At 30.5% G+C, this 23,721-nt stretch overlaps 3 protein-coding genes across 8 annotated transcripts; 2 read left to right on the top strand and 1 right to left on the bottom strand.

Moving 5' to 3' along the window:
* The first annotated feature begins 1,400 nt into the window (after positions 1–1,400).
* Positions 1,401–3,007, top strand: LOC124925559 (probable inactive purple acid phosphatase 28). Its single transcript, XM_047465594.1, has 4 exons — positions 1,401–1,651; positions 1,734–1,881; positions 1,964–2,361; positions 2,437–3,007. The coding sequence occupies exons 1-4, from the start codon at positions 1,451–1,453 to the stop codon at positions 2,860–2,862; spliced, it is 1,173 nt and encodes a 390-aa protein (XP_047321550.1). The 5' UTR covers positions 1,401–1,450; the 3' UTR covers positions 2,863–3,007.
* A 4,960-nt stretch (positions 3,008–7,967) lies between these two features.
* LOC124926398 (protein TRANSPARENT TESTA 9-like) lies at positions 7,968–16,477 on the bottom strand. Of its 6 annotated transcripts, none has more exons than XM_047466615.1 (22): positions 16,190–16,477; positions 15,986–16,125; positions 15,178–15,229; positions 14,957–15,033; positions 14,750–14,883; positions 14,545–14,641; positions 14,344–14,401; positions 13,731–13,839; positions 13,505–13,628; positions 13,236–13,422; positions 12,747–13,078; positions 11,760–11,848; positions 11,600–11,670; positions 11,316–11,426; positions 11,022–11,087; positions 10,272–10,409; positions 9,637–9,742; positions 9,480–9,551; positions 9,302–9,360; positions 8,867–9,026; positions 8,596–8,762; positions 7,968–8,508 (listed from the first exon to the last, which is right to left on the bottom strand). In XM_047466615.1, the coding sequence occupies exons 2-22, from the start codon at positions 16,036–16,038 to the stop codon at positions 8,227–8,229; spliced, it is 2,544 nt and encodes an 847-aa protein (XP_047322571.1). In that variant the 5' UTR covers positions 16,039–16,125; positions 16,190–16,477; the 3' UTR covers positions 7,968–8,226. The 6 variants fall into 6 exon arrangements, with proteins under 6 accessions (XP_047322571.1, XP_047322573.1, XP_047322574.1 ...); XM_047466617.1 differs by having other exon boundaries at positions 13,236–13,413; XM_047466620.1 differs by having other exon boundaries at positions 8,424–8,508; positions 8,592–8,762.
* Positions 16,478–20,141: 3,664 nt separating this feature from the next.
* On the top strand, positions 20,142–20,425 carry LOC124923777. Its single transcript, XM_047463749.1, has one exon. The coding sequence runs from the start codon at positions 20,144–20,146 to the stop codon at positions 20,372–20,374; it is 231 nt and encodes a 76-aa protein (XP_047319705.1). The 5' UTR covers positions 20,142–20,143; the 3' UTR covers positions 20,375–20,425.
* Positions 20,426–23,721: the final 3,296 nt, after the last annotated feature.

Below are 23,721 nucleotides of genomic sequence, written 5' to 3'. Positions count from 1 at the left end.
CCTCCCCCAACCAGGGTAAAAGTTTTTAGATATTATATATATATATATATATTTATCAAATAATGCTTTGCCTCTGTGGTTTTGGAGCTGAAATGTATAGTAGAGGTCAGGTGATCAAACCTTGCCTCTAACATTTCTTTATAATAAACTAACCCTTCCTTTTATAAAAACTAATTTATAATTATAGTATTCTAATTTCAAATATAATTTTATTAAAGTAATTATTATTAATATTTTATTTTATACAAAAAAATATTTTCTAAAATACAAGTAATTATTATTAATATTTTATTTTATACAAAATTTTTTTTTCTAAAATACAATATTTATAATAATACATAAATTTTAGTTAATATATAAATAACATTTATTTATATAAGTTAAAATATAAAGAATTATATATAAAATAATGAAAATCATATAATATTATTATTTATTTTAAAATTACATTTATATTATAATTTATTTATATATATATATTTTATTAATTTTAATATAATTAATAATATAAATTACTTATAAATATAAGGGTAAAATAACCATTTATATAAATATAAGGGTAAAATATTATTTTATATTTCTTAATTTTAAATTATTTCAACAAATAAATGTATTTGTTAGATTTTATTTAGGGGTTGTGACACATATTTATTTTTAATCATTTATTTTATGTAGGATATAGAATAATGAAGTTGTTCTATAAACGAATTTGTACTTCTAGCATGAGTCTTCTCAATCAATTAATGAGCCTACTAATGAGTCTAATGTTACTGATCAAATATACATGGTTAGAATATAACATATTAAAAGATGCATCATTTTGTTTTTGGTATTATCTTTTCAAACCTTTAAATAGAGAAAACGTAGATGATACATTTATAGGAGATGAGTACAAAAATTGTAAAAGAGCATTAGAAAGATTCAATCGTCATATGAGAACTTCAAATAGTTGTCATAATGAAGCTATAATTCAATTTGAATCATTTTAAGATCAAAGACATAACGTGAGAAACGTTTTACGTACACATGGTCGTGATATAGAAATAAATTATTACACATGTTTAACGACAATATTTGATGTAACACGCTTTCTATTGAGGCAAGGATTACCTTTTCGAGGACATGATGAGTCAAGTAGTTCATCAAATAAAGGAAATTTTCTTGAATTGATTGATTGATATAGTCAACGTAATGAAAATATTTGTCTTCTTTTGTACCGACTCATGGACAAGAATAATTTAGTAATTGTGCTTATTAGTATTTTTATGTAATTATCGAGTAAAATTTTAATTAAAAAATGCATTTATTTGATAGGCAAAAAATGTTACGTTATTAGGTATTTGGCCCCCCCGAGAAAATATTTTTGGTCGCCACTTGATGTCAAGTAAAATAATACCTCTTCAATGGATCTTCCCAATTTTGGGAAGAAGAAGACCTAATCTGAGAATTAATGATGGATCCTACCATATCTGGATCTAGTAAAACTTCGATTTTCCCACTTCTCTATCTTACCTCCATCACTCTCTTCTTGTATCTCCTCCAAACCCTAGTTTCTGATCATTTAACTCTCCGCAATGACCGCATCACCCTCAAGAAACAACCGGATCTTCCACTGCGGTTCCGCGCCGACGGCACTTTCAAAATACTTCAGGTTGGCCAAATCTCATAGAATCTTAGTTTTAGGTTTCTATATTCTCATCATGACTAGGATTTGAGGTTTTAATTTGAAGTAGGTGGCTGATTTACATTATGGAAATGGGATTGTGACTCGATGTAGAGACGTATTGCCATCTGAATTCGATACTTGTTCTGATCTAAACTCGATTCTGTTTCTGAAAAGAATGATTGAAGCTGAGAAACCTGATTTTGTTGCATTTACTGGTAATTAACTATGGTGCTGATTGCTGAATGATCTCTTATGCTTAATTCAGATCTAATTAAGTTGGTATGAATTTGTGTTTAGGGGATAATATATTTGGTTCAAGTGCATCTGATGCAGCTGAATCTATGTTTGAAGTATTTGGACCTGTAATGGAGTCTAGATTACCTTGGGCTGCAATTCTAGGAAACCATGACCAGGAATCTACAATGACTAGGCAGGAGCTCATGTTCTTCATTTCTCTTATGGATTATTCGGTTTCACAAACCAATCCATCATCTAACAATACCATTGATGGATTTGGCAATTATAATCTCGAAATATTAGGTCCTTCAGGTACTCATTTGGCGAACCAGAGCATCTTAAATCTCTACTTTCTCGACAGCGGAGACAGGGCGATTGTAGGAGGAATTCGAACATACGGATGGATTAAAGAATCTCAACTCAACTGGCTCCATGGCGTTTCTAAATCATTTCACCAGGTAATAAAAAAGTTATCTTGATCATTAAGTGTTTATTTGATTTAAGTTGTATTATTTAGATTCAATAATTAACAGGAACAACAAAGAATTGAAGAGGGTTTCTGTCCTCCCCCAGCATTGGCATTTTTCCATATTCCGATATTGGAAATGCGTGGGGCGACGGACATAGTAGGGCATTACGCAGAATATGTTGCGAGTTCGATAGTACATTCTGGAGTTTTGGAGAGTTTTGTGAGGATGGGAGATGTAAAGGGTGTGTTCATGGGACATGATCATACTAATGATTTTTGTGGGAAACTTGGTGGTATATGGTTTTGTTATGGAGGAGGATTCGGCTATCATGGTTATGGTAAAGCTGGTTGGCCGAGGAGATCGAGGGTTATAATGGCGGAACTAGGTAATAAGGGGGGAAAGATTGGAGTGGAGAAGATAAGGACATGGAAGAGGCTTGATGATTTGAGATTGAGCAAGATTGATGAACAAGTATTGTGGGAAAGATGAAGAATTTGATCTAAAAAACAATTAAATGCACATGTAATGTTTTTTACTTTTGAGTTAATAGATCATAAAAGTTATTTTCTAGTGTTAATTGATTAACTCAACTTCCCATTTATATAAGGAAACCTATATTTAAGTCTTTTTTTTTAATTGTTAGTCAAGTAATTAGCTTTTTAAACATAAATTATTGTGACTTGCAAATATGAGCATATTTTATACAAGTTCAATTTCAATTTTGAGATTGTATTTATTCTCTTTAATTCATGTTCTTTATAGGTACGTATTTTGATTTTGATTATTGAATGAAATGCATCCATCATATAAATAAATTAAGTGATATAATAGGTATATTTTTAATGAATTTGTGTTAATTTTCAAATTGTTCTTATTTTGATTCATGCAATAACAAGTAAGTTTTAATATATTTTTCAATTATTTTAAAATTTAATACAATTAGTAAATATATATATATTTTTTAATTTATGTTATATTTTTCAATTCTTAATTTTTTTTATTGAAGTTTCTTTTTATTTCAATATTTTTGTTTAATAAAAAAATATAATTAATTTTTATTTTTATTTAACAATAATGCAATAATATTATGTTTAAAAAAATTATACAATAATAGATTCAGTTCTATTTCGAAAAAAATATTTTTACTAACATCCTATTTAGTTTCAAAAAATCCAATGATGTCATCGTTTATATTATCATATTAGGATAAAATGATGTTTTATATAATATATATTGTAATAAATTAAAATTTTATATTATTATAAAAAATAAATTTAAAATTATTATAAAATATAAATAATAAATAAATATGTGTACTAACATACAAACCGGCCAGTCTCAGTCATTTAGGATTAAAAACTGATGGACTAATTATAATTATGTTGAGAATCATGAATTCTAAATTAAAAAAAAAAACATAATAATATTATAAATTAAAATAATATATTTCAAAATATAATATTATATAAATTAATTATTTTTTTCCTGGTATTTGATATATATTACATATTTATTTATATACTTATAAATTTATTTTGATAGATTAATTAATAGTTTTAAAATATTAATATAAAAAATATAATAAGTTAAATATATTAACTTTTTATTTTAATATTTTAAATAATTAATTTAAAATACAATTTTACATGTCAATTTTTATCTCACCATATTATTAAAAAAAGTTAAAAAAAACTAGTTAATTATTATTAAAAAACAGTATAATAAAAAATAAATGAAAAAACAATTAATCTATTTAATATGATATTTTGAAATATTTTAAATAAATAATAATATTTATTATTTTAATTTTTAATATTAGTTTAAAAAGTTATCATTATTAATCAAAACCAATTACAATTTGAGATATTTTTTTAAATTTTACAATTTGCTTTTTATTGGAATCAATTGTAATTTAGAATCTCTTCTTTTGAACTTTACAATTTGGGACTTCTTATTTGGGACAATTGTAATTTGTGACATCTTTTTTCAATCTTATAATTTGAAGCTCCGCATGGTTAAATTTGTACAAAATACGGTTTTGTTCTAAAGGACATGGACATCCGTCAAAAAGATGTATTATGTGACCTTTATAATTAAAAAATTAACAACATATACTTTTAGATGTCACATTTTTATAAATAAATGTCAATTTATTAAAAATAAAATAAAAAAGAAAACCTACGTTCATCCCAATTCAAATTAAACTTTATTCCCGATTCCATCCCTTTCACCATAGTTTAACTCCCCTCCTCTCCACCTCGCAATATAATAAAGTTGAGTCGGGCTTTAAATCATTTAGAATTACGTGTTACTATTAATTTTGAAATTATAAAGGACACGTAATACATTTTTTTGACGGACGTTCATGTCTGTTAGGTAAAAACCCTCATTTTGTTTAAACTTGACAATGCGGAGCCTCAAATTGTGAGGTTCGAAAGAAGAGGTTTCAAAATGTAATTGACTCTCAATAAGGAGTCCTAAATTATAAGATTTGAAAGAAAATGTCTTACATTGTAATTGTCTCTAATAAGAAACTCAAATTGTGAAATTAAAAAAAAAAAAAAAAAAAAAAAGAGATCCCAGATTGTAATTGGTTCCAATAAAAACCTCAAATTGTTATTTCAACTTATTTAGTTATTTCATTCTAACATTTGATTTTTTTAAGAAAAATTATAATTTTCATATTAACTTATTTATTTTATAATATTTTATTTTAAAAAATATTATCATTATGAGATAGATTTTATAATCTGTCACAAGAAAGTGATCAAAATAATATATATATATATATATATATATATATTAATGTGTATTATTAATTAAAAAGGAAAAACATTATCTTGTTCTATTTAACTCTCTCAAGGTCAAAGTTTTATTGGACAATGTATTATTTTTCTAGCATTCGATGGTTTTTCTAGCATCAGATTGCCTTCTTTTGTTTTCATCACTCTGATTTGAGTTTGATGTAACGTTTTGTTCGGTCCGATATTCTATTTAGTCAAATCTGTTTTTTCGTCTTAGATTTTTATAGTATGAAAGTGGGTCTTTGTTGTTCATATCTTCCATTTGTGTTGATGAGCCTTTATCGAGTCTTTGTCCGTCCCCTTCTTAGCAGCAAAAGAGATGAAATAATTGTATCTAAAGTTATTTTTCATATATTCAATAAAAAGTTACTCGATTTGATTTTTCATATGGAGGAACTTTTACATGTATCCTCCCATAATTTGTATGAATTTCTCACTATTTCGACCATATATGTAGATGGTCCATTTTCACTTAGCATAACTTTCCCAACGTTGTTTACCAACCATCGGCTAAAGATAATTTTAACTACCTTAGAATCTTTTGTAGAAATTTTTTCGACACCGTTTTATTGGGTCATTCGTCTTTACTTTACTTCAACCGTCATCGTTTAAAAACTCAAATGAGTTTGTTTTTGAAGGAATCCTTAACAAATCGCATGATAGTCGCATCTTTTCTACTTAACAGTTTCATTTTATAAATTATTTATACAATTTCATATCTAAATTATCAATTATTGATTTTGATTTTGTATAGTTGTCTTTAATTATTTATTAATTAATTTTTTATTTGTAACTTGTATGTGAATTTAATGTGAATTGATTTCTTATAAAAAAATATATTAATTAAAAAATATTAATTAAAGAGTATTATGTATTAACCAAAAAAAATGTAGGCTGGATGATAACCTTAAAGAATTTATTATTATAATTATGAATTGGATGACGTTTCCATTATGAATTATGATAATTAATTATGAATGATTAGGTTGTGGTTAATTAGACCATGTGAGATTAATTTGCACTATCAGTTTTGAGGATGTGGAAATGCAATTCACTTACTCAAAAAAACTCTATTATCCTAACCTAAATTATTATTATTATTCTCATCATTCTTGTTGTTTGAAGGATGAGTTTTGTGTCTTTTTTTGAGTACGACTAATCCCGTTAGTTAAGAATAGCCGTAAATACACTTAATCAATTTAATCATAATAACGAAACGTGTTGTCGCCTTAACCAATTTGACTAACGAAACTTTCCGTCTGAGCGGGTTGAATCAGTGGCATAAGAGAGGTTAGATATATTCATCCTTCTATGCAAGGTTTATCCTCCTCAGTTTTGCTCATCATCTTATCTACTCTTTAATTAATTTGTTCCACGGTGTAGATAATACATGAATAAATAAGTGGGTAATTAAGTGCTTCTTAAACTATGCCATGATATCATGAATTAATATAATAGTAGTGCTAGTCAAGAGCCATTATTACACACTTAATGTGGGGTTTTGCTTTTCATTAATTGGGAATGGGAAAAGGAGCCCAATATCTTCACCTTTAATTCACTTTTTTTTTTTTCTTTTTTCTTTTTCTGCATAATACAAAAGGTAAATTAAATTAAAGAAAACATTGCATGAATCATGCATTATAAAGAACTTATTTTATTATTTGGTTCAAGTCTTGTTGTTTTCTAGGTTTATTGGAAAAATCATTCTTTAGAAAAAAAAATGATCACTTACACTTGGTGCTTGTTTGATATATATTTTTTTTATCAGAGTTTTTCTCAAAAAGCCTTGTTTGATAATTTTAAGAAAAAAAAGAGTTTTTAAGTGTTTATTGATGAAAATACACTTATTTTTTCTCAGAGTGATTAGATTAATGAAATGATGGTTGAAAGGAAAGTTACATATTAATTAAAAAAACAAAAAAACTTATGAAGCAAGGCCTTGCAGAATATGTTTGATCTAAGTTATTTGATGATTTTTTTGATTTTTTGTTCGAAAACCTTGTCTGATAAATAAAAAAGTAAGTTATTTATATTTTTAATTAGTTTAGTTATTAAAATGTTTTTTATTTATAATTTAATAAAAATAAAAATATTTTAGTGATTTAATTAATAAAATAAGTAATTTAATAGCTGAAATAAGTAATTTAATGGCTGAAATAAGTAATTTAATGCCTAGAATATGCTAGAATATAGTGATATGATAGAAAAAGTTTTTTTTTTTTGATAAAATCTAAATAAAAGTAATATCAAATTAGTTCTGCATGTTCTATGCATAAAATAAATAAATGATTTTATTTTTTTATTAATTCAAAAGAATTCAATATAGCTCAAGAGAATGATTAGTAAAACAGGAGGGGGGCAGAATCCTCCTCTTCTAGAGCAAAATTAAAATTAACTCAAGTTAAAAATAAAATAAGTAAAACTATTCAATTTTTTTACCACTCCTCACTCTAGTGTCTTTTTTTATCAGACTATTTGAGAGATGGAAAATAAGACTATAATGATTAAAGATTGAAATATATATACATATTTTCATAATGAGTTATTCAATTCATACTCAACTCATTTACAATGAACTTGAGTTTAAATAGTATGAATTAAATGAATTTGAGTTTAAATAGTATGAATTAATTAAGTTTATCCATTTACTCACCAATAGTCGGATCAAATCGCCCCTTAGATTTACCGTCCCATGTCGGATCTAATTGACCCTTAGATTTAGGACCAACATTATGTCCTATTCGGGGTCAAGCCGTTTAGAATCTGAGTTAATAGAAAGACCTATATAAAAAACAGTCAAACCTTGCAAAATTTATTTGCTTTAGCTAAAGCTAAGATCAGTCAATGTTACATAGTATACAGAAGTCACAAACAAGAAAGATGTCATTGTTAGAAAACCTTATAAACCAGGTAAAGATAATCTCATGTACCCAAAAAAAGAAAATGGTAAAAAGAGGAAACAATTTGATTTTCTAACCAGAAACTCCAATTTACATTTGGTGGTTCTACCTATGTATGATGATTGCCCAATAAATATTTACATGTATTCTCATAAAGAATGGTTTGGCGAATCGAAATCCCTTTCCAGTTCAAGTAAAGGTTGTAGTCGTCTTTCCACCTCATTGTTTTGAGAACAAATCTCCTCCATAACCATATCTAAAGCCATCTTACATGATGCCTCGGTTCTGAAAGCCAAAGTCCATCTTCCATCTACCAATCCGTTTGATTTCACTTTACTATTACCGGAAGATTTGGCAGCATCCGCGTGATGAAAAGTGGATGGACGTATTTGAAGGTGTAACCATCTTGTATGTTTTTCATCCATTTTCGGCTGAAAGGTAGAATAATAATAATAATAATAAAATCTTAGAGACTTGAACAATCAAATATCAATCATAACACAGTTAGATTTACCAACATTGCTTCCAGCCAAAGGTGCACAAACACGAACAATCCCACAGCCCGGTTTTGAATGCAATTCTTCCACAAGAATAAGCCACCCGGATATTCCAACTGCCACTGCTAGAAAGCACAAGTGTCGATCCTTTCCCCTCTCAAACGAAATTCGACAAGGCACTGCATCAACTGAATATAGCACAGAAATTGCATTTCAACTAATTATTCACCCATTTCCAAAAATGTTCTTAAATTTGCAAACCATAAAGCACAAAGGATACACAATTACTAACCAACTTTAATTTCACATCCTGGTTTTGGACCGGAAGCATCAAGGCCCACAGTCTTTGCTCGAGATATTTCAGGAATATCAAAAGGAGGGTGGATAGTGGGTTGATCAGGCAAAGGCTTACCAAGGGCAAAAATTTGAAGCTGATGGAGAAGGATGAAAATCTAAAATGGAGAAAAAAGGACACCAATATGAATAGCCATACTAAGCTTTAACCACAAATAAAACGCTATAATAATTTCTGAAACCTTTTAAATTCCTGTTCTGCTAATCCAAAGATATTGACTCAAACTGATATGGTAAAAAATAAATAATTGGATCCAACAGTGATTATTAAGTCAGTTCTTACTCTTAACTACATAGAAACTAGAATATGCGAGGAAAATCCAAATTTACCCAGCCAAGAATTAAAATTGACAAAAGTACAGTTTAAGACAACCTTCACCATCTCATACATCCTTTCACCAACAGCTATTGATGACTCAGCCGGAATAACTTCTGCAGGTTTTGAAATTTAAATTAATATTAAGCAATTTGCTGGAAGATTTTGTCAAACAATAAGTTCATTCATGCAACTTATGAAAGCAAAATATTCAAGCTGTAGAACACCACAATACCTTCAGAAGAAGGTTTTTTTGTTGGCAATAATAAGCGTCTAGGATCTCCCCGAGGGGATAAAGCCTCAATAGCTACAAGTAAAAGTTCAATTCATGAACTCTTTGCCAGAATGGTTTAGCAAATCAATGTACAATCGTAATGACAGTGTCTCAATACCTTGCTTGCACTTTTTCCACTCATCCATAACTATTGTTATAAGTAGATCAGGCCAAATTCCTCTCGTTTCCGCAAGAAGGTCAAGAGAACATTTCTTGTAAGAATCCTATCATACACAGATAATATGTTACTCAATTAGATGGATCATCTTTTCTGCAAAAAACTGACCTTTATAAATGGAGAGAACTATCATATTAGCATATTGCATAACATGTTCATGTTTTCAACTGTGTTCATATTTCAACATGTTCAAGCACTTACTAAGAGTAGGATTGTTTGATGCAGTTTATTGGATTTAATTCAAATAAACCACTATCCCATCACCAATTACTTCTTCCATCAAATCATCAATCAAAATACAAAATACCCTTACTTTAATATTTATAACATTTTAAAATATTAAATGCTGAGGATATTTTAGTCATTTTACCAAATAAACACTTTTGCATCAAACAAGATTTTATTGGGAAAATTATTTTTTTAATGGAAAACTAAGATCAAACAAGCTCTATGCTATCATTTGGGGGGTAAAATAGGCCAGGAAAGGAAGCTCTGTTTATTATATATGACAGATTTTGATGGAGAATAAATAATAAATCACTTGGGCAGCTTGCATATTATAATCCCAAACTTACTTGAAGTAATTTCAGATGGCTTTGGTTGAACTCTGCTTGACTATATGGAAGTAATTGACGAAGGAGCCAACCAGCATCCCACAAGGTATCCGCAGATATATTCAACTGGCTGAAGACACTGACCAATGCATCAAGCACCTAAACATGAAATCAGACCTCACTTAAGAACTCAAATCAAGAACTCAAAACATCTTTTCATTAATAGCATACTGACTATGAACTGTGGGAAGATAATTGGCTCATGCTTTAACAACTGCATAAAAATGTATACCTAATTTTCGACTCTCTGCATGAACAGGAAGTCCTACTCTGTGAGAAGGAAACCATGGTGGTCTCGAAGCACTAGTGTAATGAGCCAGCGAGATATTGACCTTATTTCAGTTTGCTTGTGGTTAAATTGATTGCATTCGTATTAGGTTCAATGCTAAAGTTGCAAGAGTGCTTAACTAAAGTTACCATCATCCAATTGTTCTTTTCTTGATGAATATGTTAACAGAATTTTCTATAAGAATATCAAAATAGATGCTGCCAAGCTTCAGCAAGGACAAAGAGAATACAAATGAAGCAGATATAAGCTTCATAAAAGTAACTAGCAACAGATCGAATTCAGTATGTGAATAGTGATGGCCACAAATAACATCACATTACTCAGTTCCAAAGGTACTAAATGTTATACATTTTTTTTGGTGACGAATGACCTAATAAAACAATAAATATTAAAAAACAAAAGGCAAGTGAAAGAAAAGGTACCTGAAATCTGTGTGTAACAGGACACACTTCAACTTTTGTACGCGAACAAGACAAACCATACTGGTCCTGCACCCAGCCAGAACAGTTGAAAGAGAAACAAAGCTACATTAAATGATCTTCTTGTTACATAATCAGTATGCAAAACTTCAATATCTCCAAATAGATGCTAACAATGACAATGCAAACGGTGCGGACGTCCTCATACAAGATTATTCATGTAACCCACAAGGGAATTTAGAAGCATGGCTAGTATGATGGTTTGATAAAGACAAAATAATGGAAATATATACATACCTGTAGCCTATGCAAGTAGCTATCAACTTCACTCATTATGTCATCCTTCACTGAATTACTTTCTGGAGAAAAGAGTTGTTCTTCACCCTCTCCCTCCCCCACCAAAGCTTGCTGCAGAAACAGATTGGAAAGGGAAATTCCAATCAGTTATGTTATGGATTAAATTTGCATGTAAGAGATAGATAAGAAGGAGAATGGAACTTGCAATGAAAAACAGAAAAAAAAAAAAAAAAAAAAGTCTACCATGTGAAATGAAGGACAGAATCCAGAATCTCATAACATACCAGCAACAATTTCTTATGTTGTTTCCTTTGCGGAAGAATTCCAAGGAAATCTAGCATGACTTCATCTAGCTCTACAAGCGAAAAAAGAAAGAAGATGTTTAATTGTAAGTAGTAGCTATGGTAATTCATAAGCAAGGTCCATTTAAAAAGCTAATATCACCTTTTGTTTGCAATAGTGTGGCCAACAAGCTCAATGAACCAAATACTTGATCATCCTCACCAGAAGTAACATAAGAAAGCAAGGCTTCCCTACACAAGACTAGGATGTCAGAGATACAATATATTGTCACAAGACAAGGATCTCAACATTCGAAAGTTTCTAAAAACTAAATACTGCACTATGCCATTGAGAAGCAAATACATGTTTCTAGCCATTTTCTATCACTTAAAAAATCTGTTCTACAAAGTGAAGTGTTATCTCGTTAGCTTTTACAAGTCATCCTGACACATTATTCCCCTTTAAGAGTGGAAAAAGAGCTTTCATCTTATCATGTCTGAACCACATATTTACTCATGAGATAATTAAACTGCAAGACTTAGAAATTCACTTTAATTACAAGTTTAACAAATCATTTTCCTATATAAGGTCTTGTCCTACATATTAATAATAAATATTTCTAGAATTACGCATTGGTCTAAAGTTGCATGTCAGATATCATTTTGTTTTGCTAAAACAGAATGATATATTACGAAAATAGAGAATTACAAACGGAAATACATGGAAGGGTATTGCCTCACTTGGTTAAAAGTTCTTGGGCTCGTAGTACAAACTGTTTATGCAAGAAAATAACATGTAAAATTCAAAATGTCATTTAATAAATAGCTGTTCTGAACTAACTTGAATATCATTCGCTCCAAAATTTTAGATTAGCATTTGCAGGTTCCCATGTCTTAGCCACCAACATAAAATAGATTGCAGCAACAGCTGACAGGCATCATACTATCTCATCTAATACACTTTTCCTTATTCACCCACATATAAATATAAAAAGAAAAATTGCCAAAATAGAGTACATTAGAAAAATATTAAAATGGACCAATATGGCAATATATGAAATCCAGTTGCATCTAAAGTATCTTTCCCTTCCATAGGTAAAAGGAAACATGCTAGTAAAGAGATCATAACATAATACTCTTTGAACAATACCTCAAAGTCTTTTGTGAACCCTTAGAATCCTTTCGTAAATTTTCATCTGCCAATGGAAGTTGTGGAAAACTTGATGAATCTGACCCAGTAACCCTGCATATTGGTTGAAGCACCTTCTGATTATCATCAGAAGAATTATCCATCTTTTGACTTTCACCAGAGCCACTATCATCAGAAATTTGTCCATTAAGTTTGAGCATGGAGTCTGGTGTGAAGGTTTCTTGAGGGAAAAATAGAGAAGCGGACACGGAATTTGCCAGATCATTGATTTTGACAATACGTAAAATGGAGCAAAGCAAATAGAAAGAAGTAACTGCAACAACATTTTTCTCCTACAAAATAAGAGGGACAAGGGATCAGGTTATCAAATTAAATTAAATGACAAGTAAATTGGCAAAGCACTTGAAATCAGCAGCATAATCCTTATTTGAAAAACTCCACAAGAATATAAGAATGAAAATGACAAGTAGACAAGGCAAGGATGAATACTCCAACTGCTTCCTCCCCAAGCGAAGGCAGTAGCATAGGGAAAATCAGAAATTTCAAGATGGCATCTCTTATTATCCTCCCAACATCAGGAATCCGAGCAGAAATAACATCGCTAACATAGTATAGATTGTCTTCAATTTCGTCTGCTGCAGAAAGAATAAGTGCAGTTGACTCTGAGCTATTATTCCTGGCACACAAGCCATATAATTGATCAGAAGTTAAGATTGAAATACCCAGACATACAAGCAAAATGGCGCATAAATTCTTACTTTACAGAATCTAAAACCAGTCTGATTAAAGTTTGACACTGCTCTCGAAAGTATTTCACCAAGCTAATGAAGTAATCACCATGAGGAGCACTAGCCAAATAGTTATTGATAGATTCATCTCCAACTGATAAATAATGGCAACAAAATTTCATTCACATTAACATACCATAGTAGCATCTTATGAATCAAGAGAAAGGTAATACACGATGAAAATATGTGAGCATACCATGATAGATATTAAGTGTCAATGCACGAACAGCAGTCCGAACCATGCTCTCTTCGTGGAAGGCAAACCGTATTCCCTCAACATACAGAGGGAATGATACAATTTCCTCCTGAGAAAAGAAAATGAAGCAATGGAAGTTAGTACTAGACTATGCTATTAACAAAGATGCATAGCACCAATCCACTACTTTCAGCCACAATAACCTTTAACAAGTTGCAACAGATACACTAGCATTAAATTTTTAATATTTTCCTTGTCTTTCTATTATAAGAACAATTGAACAGACTTATCTCAATCATGAAACCAACAAATTATTCTCTAACACCATTTAAAAAAAATAATTGGCAGGAAGTTGATTTCAGTTAAAATACAGCCTTGTAGTTGCAATAGCCAGAGGTTATTTAATTGAGGAAGCAATTTTCAAATTCTCTACGTAAGCTAATAACTCCTTCACACTTTTTCATAATTATAGTGTCAATAACAGGTTCCAAAATTCTAGCTTACATAAACAGAAATCATGAAAATTTACAGAGAATGAGCCACCATTGACAATAAAATAAAAACAATAACGAACATAAGGAATTCAACAAGCAAGAAAGAGGATTAAGCTTACATCCTGAGTTTTGATAAGCAGAGATATAGTGTTCTTGTTCAACTTCCCACTAATTGCCCTTCAGAAGTGCAGTGGAAGATCCATGTGGAACAAGCAAAGATACAAAAAAAAATCTTTAAATAACATGCACAAAGACACGTCACCAAAAAAAGGACATAAGTCAAGAAAGTAAAAGAGATCTAAAAGTAACCAAGAACAAACCTTAAAAAGGAAATGTAATAAGACAACAGTTCTTCATTGCGAAAGTCAAAAGAATAAGTAATCAGATAATTTATGTGTTCGTTGCTGAACATGTAATCTGCATTACAGATGGAGGCAAAAGGAAAATATTACTCCACAAAAACTTGACCATAATGCTTACAACATTGGAGAAACATTGATATCTTTTTTATTTCTACATTCTTACATATAGCTTCTTCATTTTTAAGGTTTTGGATCATAATACTGATAGTCTGCAGCAACTGAAGTGATATAGTTATCGTTTTGCTGATCTTTAATATACGTACAAATTCCCCCATAACCTGTTTCTCCATAAAATACCTGAGAATAGAACGATTATAAACAACCTTTAATGAAAACACTGAGAGGTGTTCAGAAGACTGACAAAACTCACTCAAAAAAGGCCAAATTATGCTGGTCTCCATAAGTTATCAGCTCTGCTGTGGACCTAAGTGCCTCAATTACAAAGTCCTGTGCACCAGGGACACAGAAATGGAAACCAGATGTCAAATTGTTGTTTTCCCTCTTCTTTTCAGAGATAGAGAGTTAGGGAGGAGCATAAACAATAGATTAAGAGCACTTTTTGCTGAAACAAAAAGAAACAAGCTTAGTTACCTTGTTAACATCATTAATAACTTGAATCTTTGCCAGTTGATCAGTTAGATATCTGCATAACAAACCCAACAATCGGAAGTATCACTATCTAAAAGTCAGCTTAATATTTTCAGTACATGAGATTCAGTAAACCTTAAAAAGTTTCAAGTTATCATCAATATGCTCAGCAGCAGAATTTTAAACAGACTGAGAAGTAATTCCAGAGTCTTGAACTCAAGATCACAAACCAGAGAAAAAAAGCTCTAAATTCTTTAAGATTGAGAATTTGCCTGAGGATTCGAAGATTAGAGAAGGGACACCATTTCCCATGAACACCCATGCACAGAAACACGAGACAAGCTTCAAAACGAAAAGTAAAGATAAACAAAGAATACCAAGGGACCAGGTCAAGGAAATAAATAACGGGTATGACCTTTAACCTAAAAACTCTGCAATACACCCATACACATACTGCTGCAGTATTATTGTACTAATAGGAGACAGTAGATCTGATAATTATGGAGTTCAGAGACACGCTGTTAAATTCCAATTGAAGTTCGGTATCCTAAGCATGACATAGCACTTCCTTTATATTATCAAGATTATGGCAATAACAACTTCCCATTGAAGTTGTATTCCCCCAAAGCATAATACAGTGATCGTCATTAACAAGTCCCATTTCAGTTAAATACGAATACACATTCAATTTCATCAAAATGGGATACTTAACCATCAAGGTGCCAAATTAAGTAAGCTGTTAGCAGGAAATTGAAATTGGGTTTGGTTGCAATAGTAAAGAATGCAAGTGGAAGAGGGAGAGAAAGAGTACCGGAGTTCATCTAAAGAGAATCGTTCTCTGGATCGCCAGAAAGAAAACCACATTTTGAATTATCAAAGTTTCTTAGCTTTCAACGACATTCTCTATTGACCCACTTCGAAAAAGACTTCATTTCTCTTCCCCAACGGTATCTGGTGAGGAAATAATCAAAAGGGTGCGCTCCGTTTTCAAGTGGAATCATTAAAAAATACTTACAAGAAGAATCCCGACCGATGAACACTCTGGCCAGCCAATCAATCGAGTTCTGGCGGAGCTACGCCTCGCCCCAAAAGGGGATGAATTTGACGATGAAACAGTGCGATCAGGATCAATTTGAAAGACTGGTAATGATTAGTCTTGTCCGATCAGGGTTAGGTTTGAGATTTAGTGGTGGTTTGAAAATGAAGAATATTGTAGACGGCTTAAAGCCTTCGATTCGATGGAGATTTTGCAGAGCTGGCGAACGATCACAACCATGGGACAATCCTCCTCTTCCACTTCCGAATTCATTGACAATATACTTTAGCTAATTTGAATTTATGAAATATCCCTTTGCTTCAATTTTCAAATTAATTTGGTAAAATAAATCAAATTACGTTACAAGATTTAATTTTTTTTAACAAACATTAAAAAAAGTTAAATTTTTTAATAATCTAAATGTTGGATTTTTAATTTTTATGTAGATTTGTGCTAATCTCCACCCAATAAATAGTTAAGTAAAAAACCAAATTTAATTATAGAATTGATGAGACTTAATTGAGAGATAATTTCAATATATAATCATATCATAAAAATTGACTGTATTTTCATTTAATATAAATTTAATATGAACATAATTATATCACTTATTTAAATACTTGGCATTTTATGTTTTATTGAATATATGGAAAATAAACAACCATAATAATGATTAATTTACTCTATTATAATTAAATGGCCGGAAATAATGATTTGGGCTCAATTTACACCATTTTATTTGATTTAGAGTTCTAATTATTTTTTTTTTTATGAGGTTCAAACTTAAGATTTTCTTCTTGAGTTATTTTTCAATCTTATTTTTTAAATTTGAGTAATTTCTTTAAACTCAACATTTGTTTTTTTTATATTCTACAATTATTTATGGTTGATAACATACTTTTATTACACTCTTACTCATGTATTTTATATATTACACAATTTTAATGTAAATCACAAGTCATATTTGAATAATATTATATTAAACTTAATATTCTACGTAGTATTAGAGTACTGTTGTTGAGCTCATGAACGGATTTAGAATTAGAGTTGAGGTGTACTTAAAATATTAACGATTTTTTTTTAGATAAAATCAGTGAATAAATGTAAGTTTTACCATTTTTTTAAAATAATTATATAATTAAAAAAATATTGATTACATTGAATTTTTTAAGAAATTAGGAGAAATGTCACAATTTTTACGTAATTATTTTTTCAAGGTGGGCTGTCCTACATAAATCAGCCCCTACTTAAGCTCTCAAAAGTTTCATTTTCAATCGACTAATCGACTATCTCCTATCATGGCTGGCCAAGACTTTTCTTCATCCACCATCCTTATTCACCATCCTTATTGTGGATTATTCTCATATTATCTATGTTTTTAGATTTAACGGTGACAACTAACTTAAATGGACAAATTTTGTCAAAATGAACATTTGAGGTAGAGGAAAACTCTTTTTAATTTTATTGGAATTATCGTCGCTCCCAAATTTGATGATCCGGTTTTTTTTATTTGGCGAAATTTTTTCCGAAATTATTTATCACAAATTCCAGAGCGTTTTGAGCTCTTTCTTGGCAGTTTCGTCATTTCAAAACTATACTTTATTTCTCGGTTGAATTTGTAGGTCTTCGTGTCTCGACAAATTTTTTTTCGACATAATCTGTCAAAAAATTATCACTTTTTATTTCTGTCCAGTGACACTATGACGATTCAAAATCATTCGTTGAAATGAAAAAATGTCACCAACATTCTGCGACACTCTGACGATTCAAAGTCACTCGTGTTAGAATTATCCTAATTAGATCATAATTTAAAGTGTGAAAATTAAAATCTGAATGCGGCGTAAACATACCTTAATTCATTGTTCTGAATCTTCTATTTCCTTGTAATAGAAAAATTCTTTAATCTCTCTTTCTTTAGAATTTCTTTATGTAATTGTTCTTCCAATTGATGAGTACGTCAAATTATTTTCTTTCTCTGTTGATGGGGACGCAAAGAAGGATTGTCCGTACTTCAAATGTGGACCATTACCGTTACATATAATCAACATTAAATTAGTTATTATAGTTAGGTAATTTCTAGTTTAGCCATTTCATAAAATTAGAAATGTCAATTAAGTAACCCCACTTTATATTCATGACAAATACACTCATAAGGCATAAACTTAATTTCACATTAGATCACATTATTTTGGCTTATATTAAATTTGACATTTGTACAATTATTTATTATACTAGTGACCTTATAAATTTCAACAACTCGCTGAAGTGAGAATATGTCACCAACATCCAACGATACTTCCGCGATTCAAAGTCACTCATTGAAGTGAAAGAATGCCATCAACATTTAGCGACACTCTAGCAATTCAAAAGCACTCGCAGGAGTGAAAGAATGTCATCAACATTCAACGACACTCCGACGATTCAAACTCACTCGCTGAAGTGAAAAAATATCATTAACAATCAGTGACATTTCGACGATTCAAAATCACTCGCTGAAGTGAAAAAATATCATTAACAACCGGTGACACTTCGACGATTCAAAATCACTCGCTGAAATTAAAAAATGTCATCAACATGTCATCTCCTCGGCATCATCATCTCTGTTCTCATAGTTGTTAAAAACTCTTACTCTTAGGTGACTGACATATTCACCAAAACTCTTCCCAAGTTGAATTTTGAGGAACTATGTGTCAAGTTGAGCACTCCCAATATCTATTACCCAACTTTAGAAGGAGTATAGAATTATCTTTCCAACTTTCTTGGAATTTGTATAATTTATTTACAATAACATGTAACTTTGTTTATACTCTACACATTACTTGTTTTCATTCATTTTTTTTTGTTACACTCAATATATTTTATATATCAAACATTTTTCATATAAATCATGGTTCATATTTAAATAATATTATCACTCATTCACTCTTAGTTTAATATTATATTTATATTTTTTAACTAATATGAAATGAATTAAAGTAATCCAACCAATTCAACTAATTGAACCAATTAAACACTAAAAAAAACACATTTTTTTTTATTAAATAAGATATTATTTTTAAAATCAATAAAACCCATAAATAACACCAGCATAAAATAAAAAATATAAAAAAAATCTTGTAAAGAATTTAAAAAGTAGTGATGAAATTGAATTCCATTATCATCCTTGTCCACTTTGGCTCCATCAGGGGTGGTCAAAGATAATTAATTGAGTTAGTTTATTTGAAAAGAAAAAAATTTCAAAACTATCAAATGTCTCAAATCATTAACATTTTTTATTAGAGAAATATGAATAGAATTAGAGAATTTCAAAGTGGGAATCACGTGGTGCCGAAATATGATTGAATTTTGTTTTTCTATTTTCTATTTTCTATATATCTCCTCACACTTTTTTTCAGCAGGCAGGTATCATATTATTAATTTCCGAAATTTCCTCAACTTTCACTCCTCTTTTTATTATTAGAAATAGTATACTATGAAAGTCCAATAAATACATTAATCATTATTATTTTCATTCATATATATACTAGTCATTTAGATCTAGTTACATAGGGCCTGAAGTAAAAGTATATACATAAGGGTATATCTCCTTATATGCACATTCGCTCTAACTTAAGCTCGTTTTTTATATCTATATAAAATAAGAAAACTTAACCCCGGATACATTTTAAATTCTATTTATATCCATGAATAATTAACAATTAATTATAATTAAAAAGAAAAAGGAAAGAAAGAAGAAAGTAGGTAGCGGCGGCAGGCAGATAGGAAAATGGCGGTCAGCGGTTGGTGGGGGAACTGAAGCTGCGGTTTTGACACACGTGTGAGATTACTTGGGGCGCACGCCATCTTCCTCCCCATATCATTATTCTTCTCTCTCTCTATATTTGTTGGAGACATGAAGAAGAAGCATAATTAATTAAATTAAATAATTAATTGATGAGTAAATATTATTGTTGTGCATTTGTGTGCGACCTGGGAGAGGAGGAGGAGAGAGAGTTGGGGAGGAAGGCGGCGGCGGGGGAGTGTCCTTATTGCGGCGGTAAAGTAGAGGCGGTGGATTTTGAGTGTCGGTGGAGGTTCTGCGGCTGTCTTCCAATTGGCTTCGTTTACAAGAGGAAATATATCTGCTCTCTTTGTTCCAAACGTCTCCATTTCATCTACTCTTAATTATTTAATTACATACATATTAATTTGCTTGGTAAATCTACAATTTTTTAATTAATTACTTGTAATCATATTAACATTTTCATAGAGGAGGAGGAGGCGTAATTCATTAATTAATTAATTAATTATAAGCTTCCGACAACGTGCGAACGTGTTAGGTGTGTGATAGAGACCTTATTATCAGTACAAGTATAATGATTAATTTTTCTCTTTACCTAACATATATTAAACTATAAATGAATTTTGAAATTTATCATTCAAGTGAGAATTATTTTAAGAAAAAAAATTGCTAATTTTAAACGTATATATTAATAAAAAGTTATTTTAAATTTTAAACATATTATTATAAAAAATTTGTTCAAACTCTTTTAATTATCATAATTAATTTTTATTTTTAAATTTATATATTTATTAATTAAATGTTAATATATTTTCTCTCTATTTTTTTTTCCATTAATTAAGCCAGATAAATTATTTTATTTTAATTTTTTTTATATTAATTTTTTTATCTTCCTTTTCTTTATTGATTTTTATGTTTATAGTTTTTAAATTCTCATTTTTTTTTTTAAAAATAGTAAGTTATTTATGAATTTTATGTTTTAGTGTAATATTTTTTAAAAGATTTATTTCTTATTTAATTTAATATGATCAAAAATGAAATTAATAAGATTATTACTTTTTTAGTGTTTGATAAATGAGTTGGTATTATTATCCAAAATTATTGATTATTAATTTATTTATTTTTGAGTTTATGAATTTTTATTATTGAAAGGATAAGTCATTGTTATATTCAATAATCACGGGTGAAAAAAGGGTCAAAACCTAGAGTATAAACTCTCGGTAATAACCATATATCTTTCAGTATAGACCTAATACTGAAAGTTTGAGTGACTCTTGTCATTCCTCGGTATTGACACTTTCGGTAAATATAATTGACCGTTTACCGAGAGATATTATAGAGTTTTTGGGTTAGATATCTTAGAGAAAAATCGAAAGTTAATTGGAAAACTTTTAGTCTTTCTTCATACAGTAAAACCGAGAGATTTCCAATTAACTTTCGGTTTTTCCCTCTGAAGTAAAATCAAAAGTTTTCCAACTTTCGGTTTTCCTTTTCATAAAAACACGAGAGTTATGTTAAAAACTTTCGGTTTTCCCCTTTGAAGAAACACCGAAAGAGTTTCATACAACTCTCGGTTTTTCCTTTTCAAATAAACCCGAGAGGTATATGAAGAATTTTCGGTTTTTCCCTTTGAAGAAAAACCGAAAGCTTTCCATATAACTCTTGGTTTTTCCATTTTAAATAAACCCGAGAGGTATATGTAAAACTCTCGGTTTTTCCTTTCAAGAAAAATCGAAAGATTTCCATTTAACTTTCGGTTTTCCTACAAAATTTACAAAATATGCCAATTGTTTTGTGCGCAACCAAAACTTGTTCAGTGAAACAATATATCAATTCATAAAACAAATGACATTCATAAAGCAAATGACCATTATCATTCCAAAAATTCTCAACCAAACCAATCATCCAAACAACCTATTTTAAATTCAAATTAAAACGTACTCAATCAATTCATAAACCTGTTTTCAGTCGAAACAACCAATCAAAACGTACTAGAATTAGCTGGTGGGGGAGGAGGGGATGGTTGTTGATGTTGCCTCATAAATATTTCAAAGCTCTCCATTCTTGCATTCATTTCTAACATTTTCTTCTCTATTCTTGCATTCATTTCTAACTTTTCTCTCTCCATTCGTGTCATCATTTCTAGCTTTTCCGCTTGTATTTTATTAATCGTTCGAGTTCTTTCTTCATCCCTATTTTCCAATTCCTCCAGTTTCATCGTCAATCTTTGATTCTCTTCAAACAATCGATTAGTGGATCGTTGTGAACTGTTGCCACTTCGACGATCCTCACAAAAGTGTGTGGGTCGGACGCTTGATCCCATACCGAACACTCCCCCATACTTTTGTTGTCCGAACACCCTCTCCGTCAACTCAAAGTCAGATATTTCCGGTTCGTTACTTCTTACTTCTTCCATCTCAACCTGCACATTTGAAATAAATTTTCATTTATATAATAAATAAACTAGCTATATGTAATTTATTTAAATTCAATTAACTTACAATTTTCTCTTGTGCTCGTTCGTCCGGGACGGAGGTTGGATTTTCTTTCGTAGGTTTTGGGGTACGGGTCCTCTTGAATACTTCAACGATAAAGGGAGTCCGTCTCATTTCAAGCGCCTATTGAAATAAATGATTTATATAATTAATAACAATTTTTATATTAAGTTATTAGAAATAATGTACATAACAATTCTTCCTCCACTTGAGCAAACGGTCTACTTCCAGTATGATGTGAGAATTTTAGCTTATTTCTGTTAATAACATTGGTACGACTGTTGTGCTGTATTTGAAATAAAAAATGAAGTTAGAATAATTAATATCAGATTTTATTTGAATTATGAAACTGTACCTTAAATTTTTCCGTGAAGTAATGGTTGCGACACACAAACTCCCAATCATCTCGATCGTAGTCTCGTGGAGGATTGGCCAATACTGCCGCCTCGTCTCCTTGATGAGTGCAGATATAATCCATGTTCAAATTCGAGCGCTGTATATCCCATATCTGTTTGGCGTGTGCCAATTCGGACCTTCGATATTAATCAATACAACCATCAGTAGACTCGAACGGATCCTGAAAAATAAATCATTCAAGTGTTATAAAAAAGTATTGAATGATTAATGTATAATTAAGTAATGATTACTGTCATAGCAATCCAAAGTGAATCCAATTGGTCAGCACTTAATGCCTTCCACTTTAGGAGACGGTGTGAGACGGCTGAGGGGTCCCGCACAACCGACCCCAAATGTCTAGACCACATTATTCTTCCGTCGCCGACACCATCGGGCCTCCCATCTACCGCTCTAAAAGTCAGAGCAATCTTTGTCCCTGGTGGCCTCTTAAATAGCGCGATATTCTTGTTCTTCCCCCGTCTCTTGCAGGCGAAAGATTCTTCAAAATTATCAAATTCATAATTAGATGTAAATCAATACAAACAATAATTAAGTGTAAACATGTTACCAGCCGATGATGGGTCGGGAGTGGAACCGTGCTCCTCCTCGTCATCCTCCTCATGAGCCTCCTCGTGAGCCTCTTCGTCATCCCCCATATCAGCAAACGTACTCTCAATAAACTCTTCAACCTCAGCATCAATATCCTCGTCATGTGTATCTATTGGGGGAGTAGTAGCTAACGGGTCCACAACTAATGGTGGTTGATCTCTAGAAGACTCTTCTCGGAGCCTTAAGTTTTCTGACTGTACAAGTAGGTTTTAGTATGGCTTACACAGTTT

Source organism: Impatiens glandulifera, chromosome 2 (genome assembly GCF_907164915.1).
Source record: "Impatiens glandulifera chromosome 2, dImpGla2.1, whole genome shotgun sequence".
Classification (NCBI taxonomy): Eukaryota; Viridiplantae; Streptophyta; class Magnoliopsida; order Ericales; family Balsaminaceae; genus Impatiens; species Impatiens glandulifera.
Note: the sequence above shows the minus strand (reverse complement) of the source record. Positions and strands in the feature narration are given on the sequence as shown.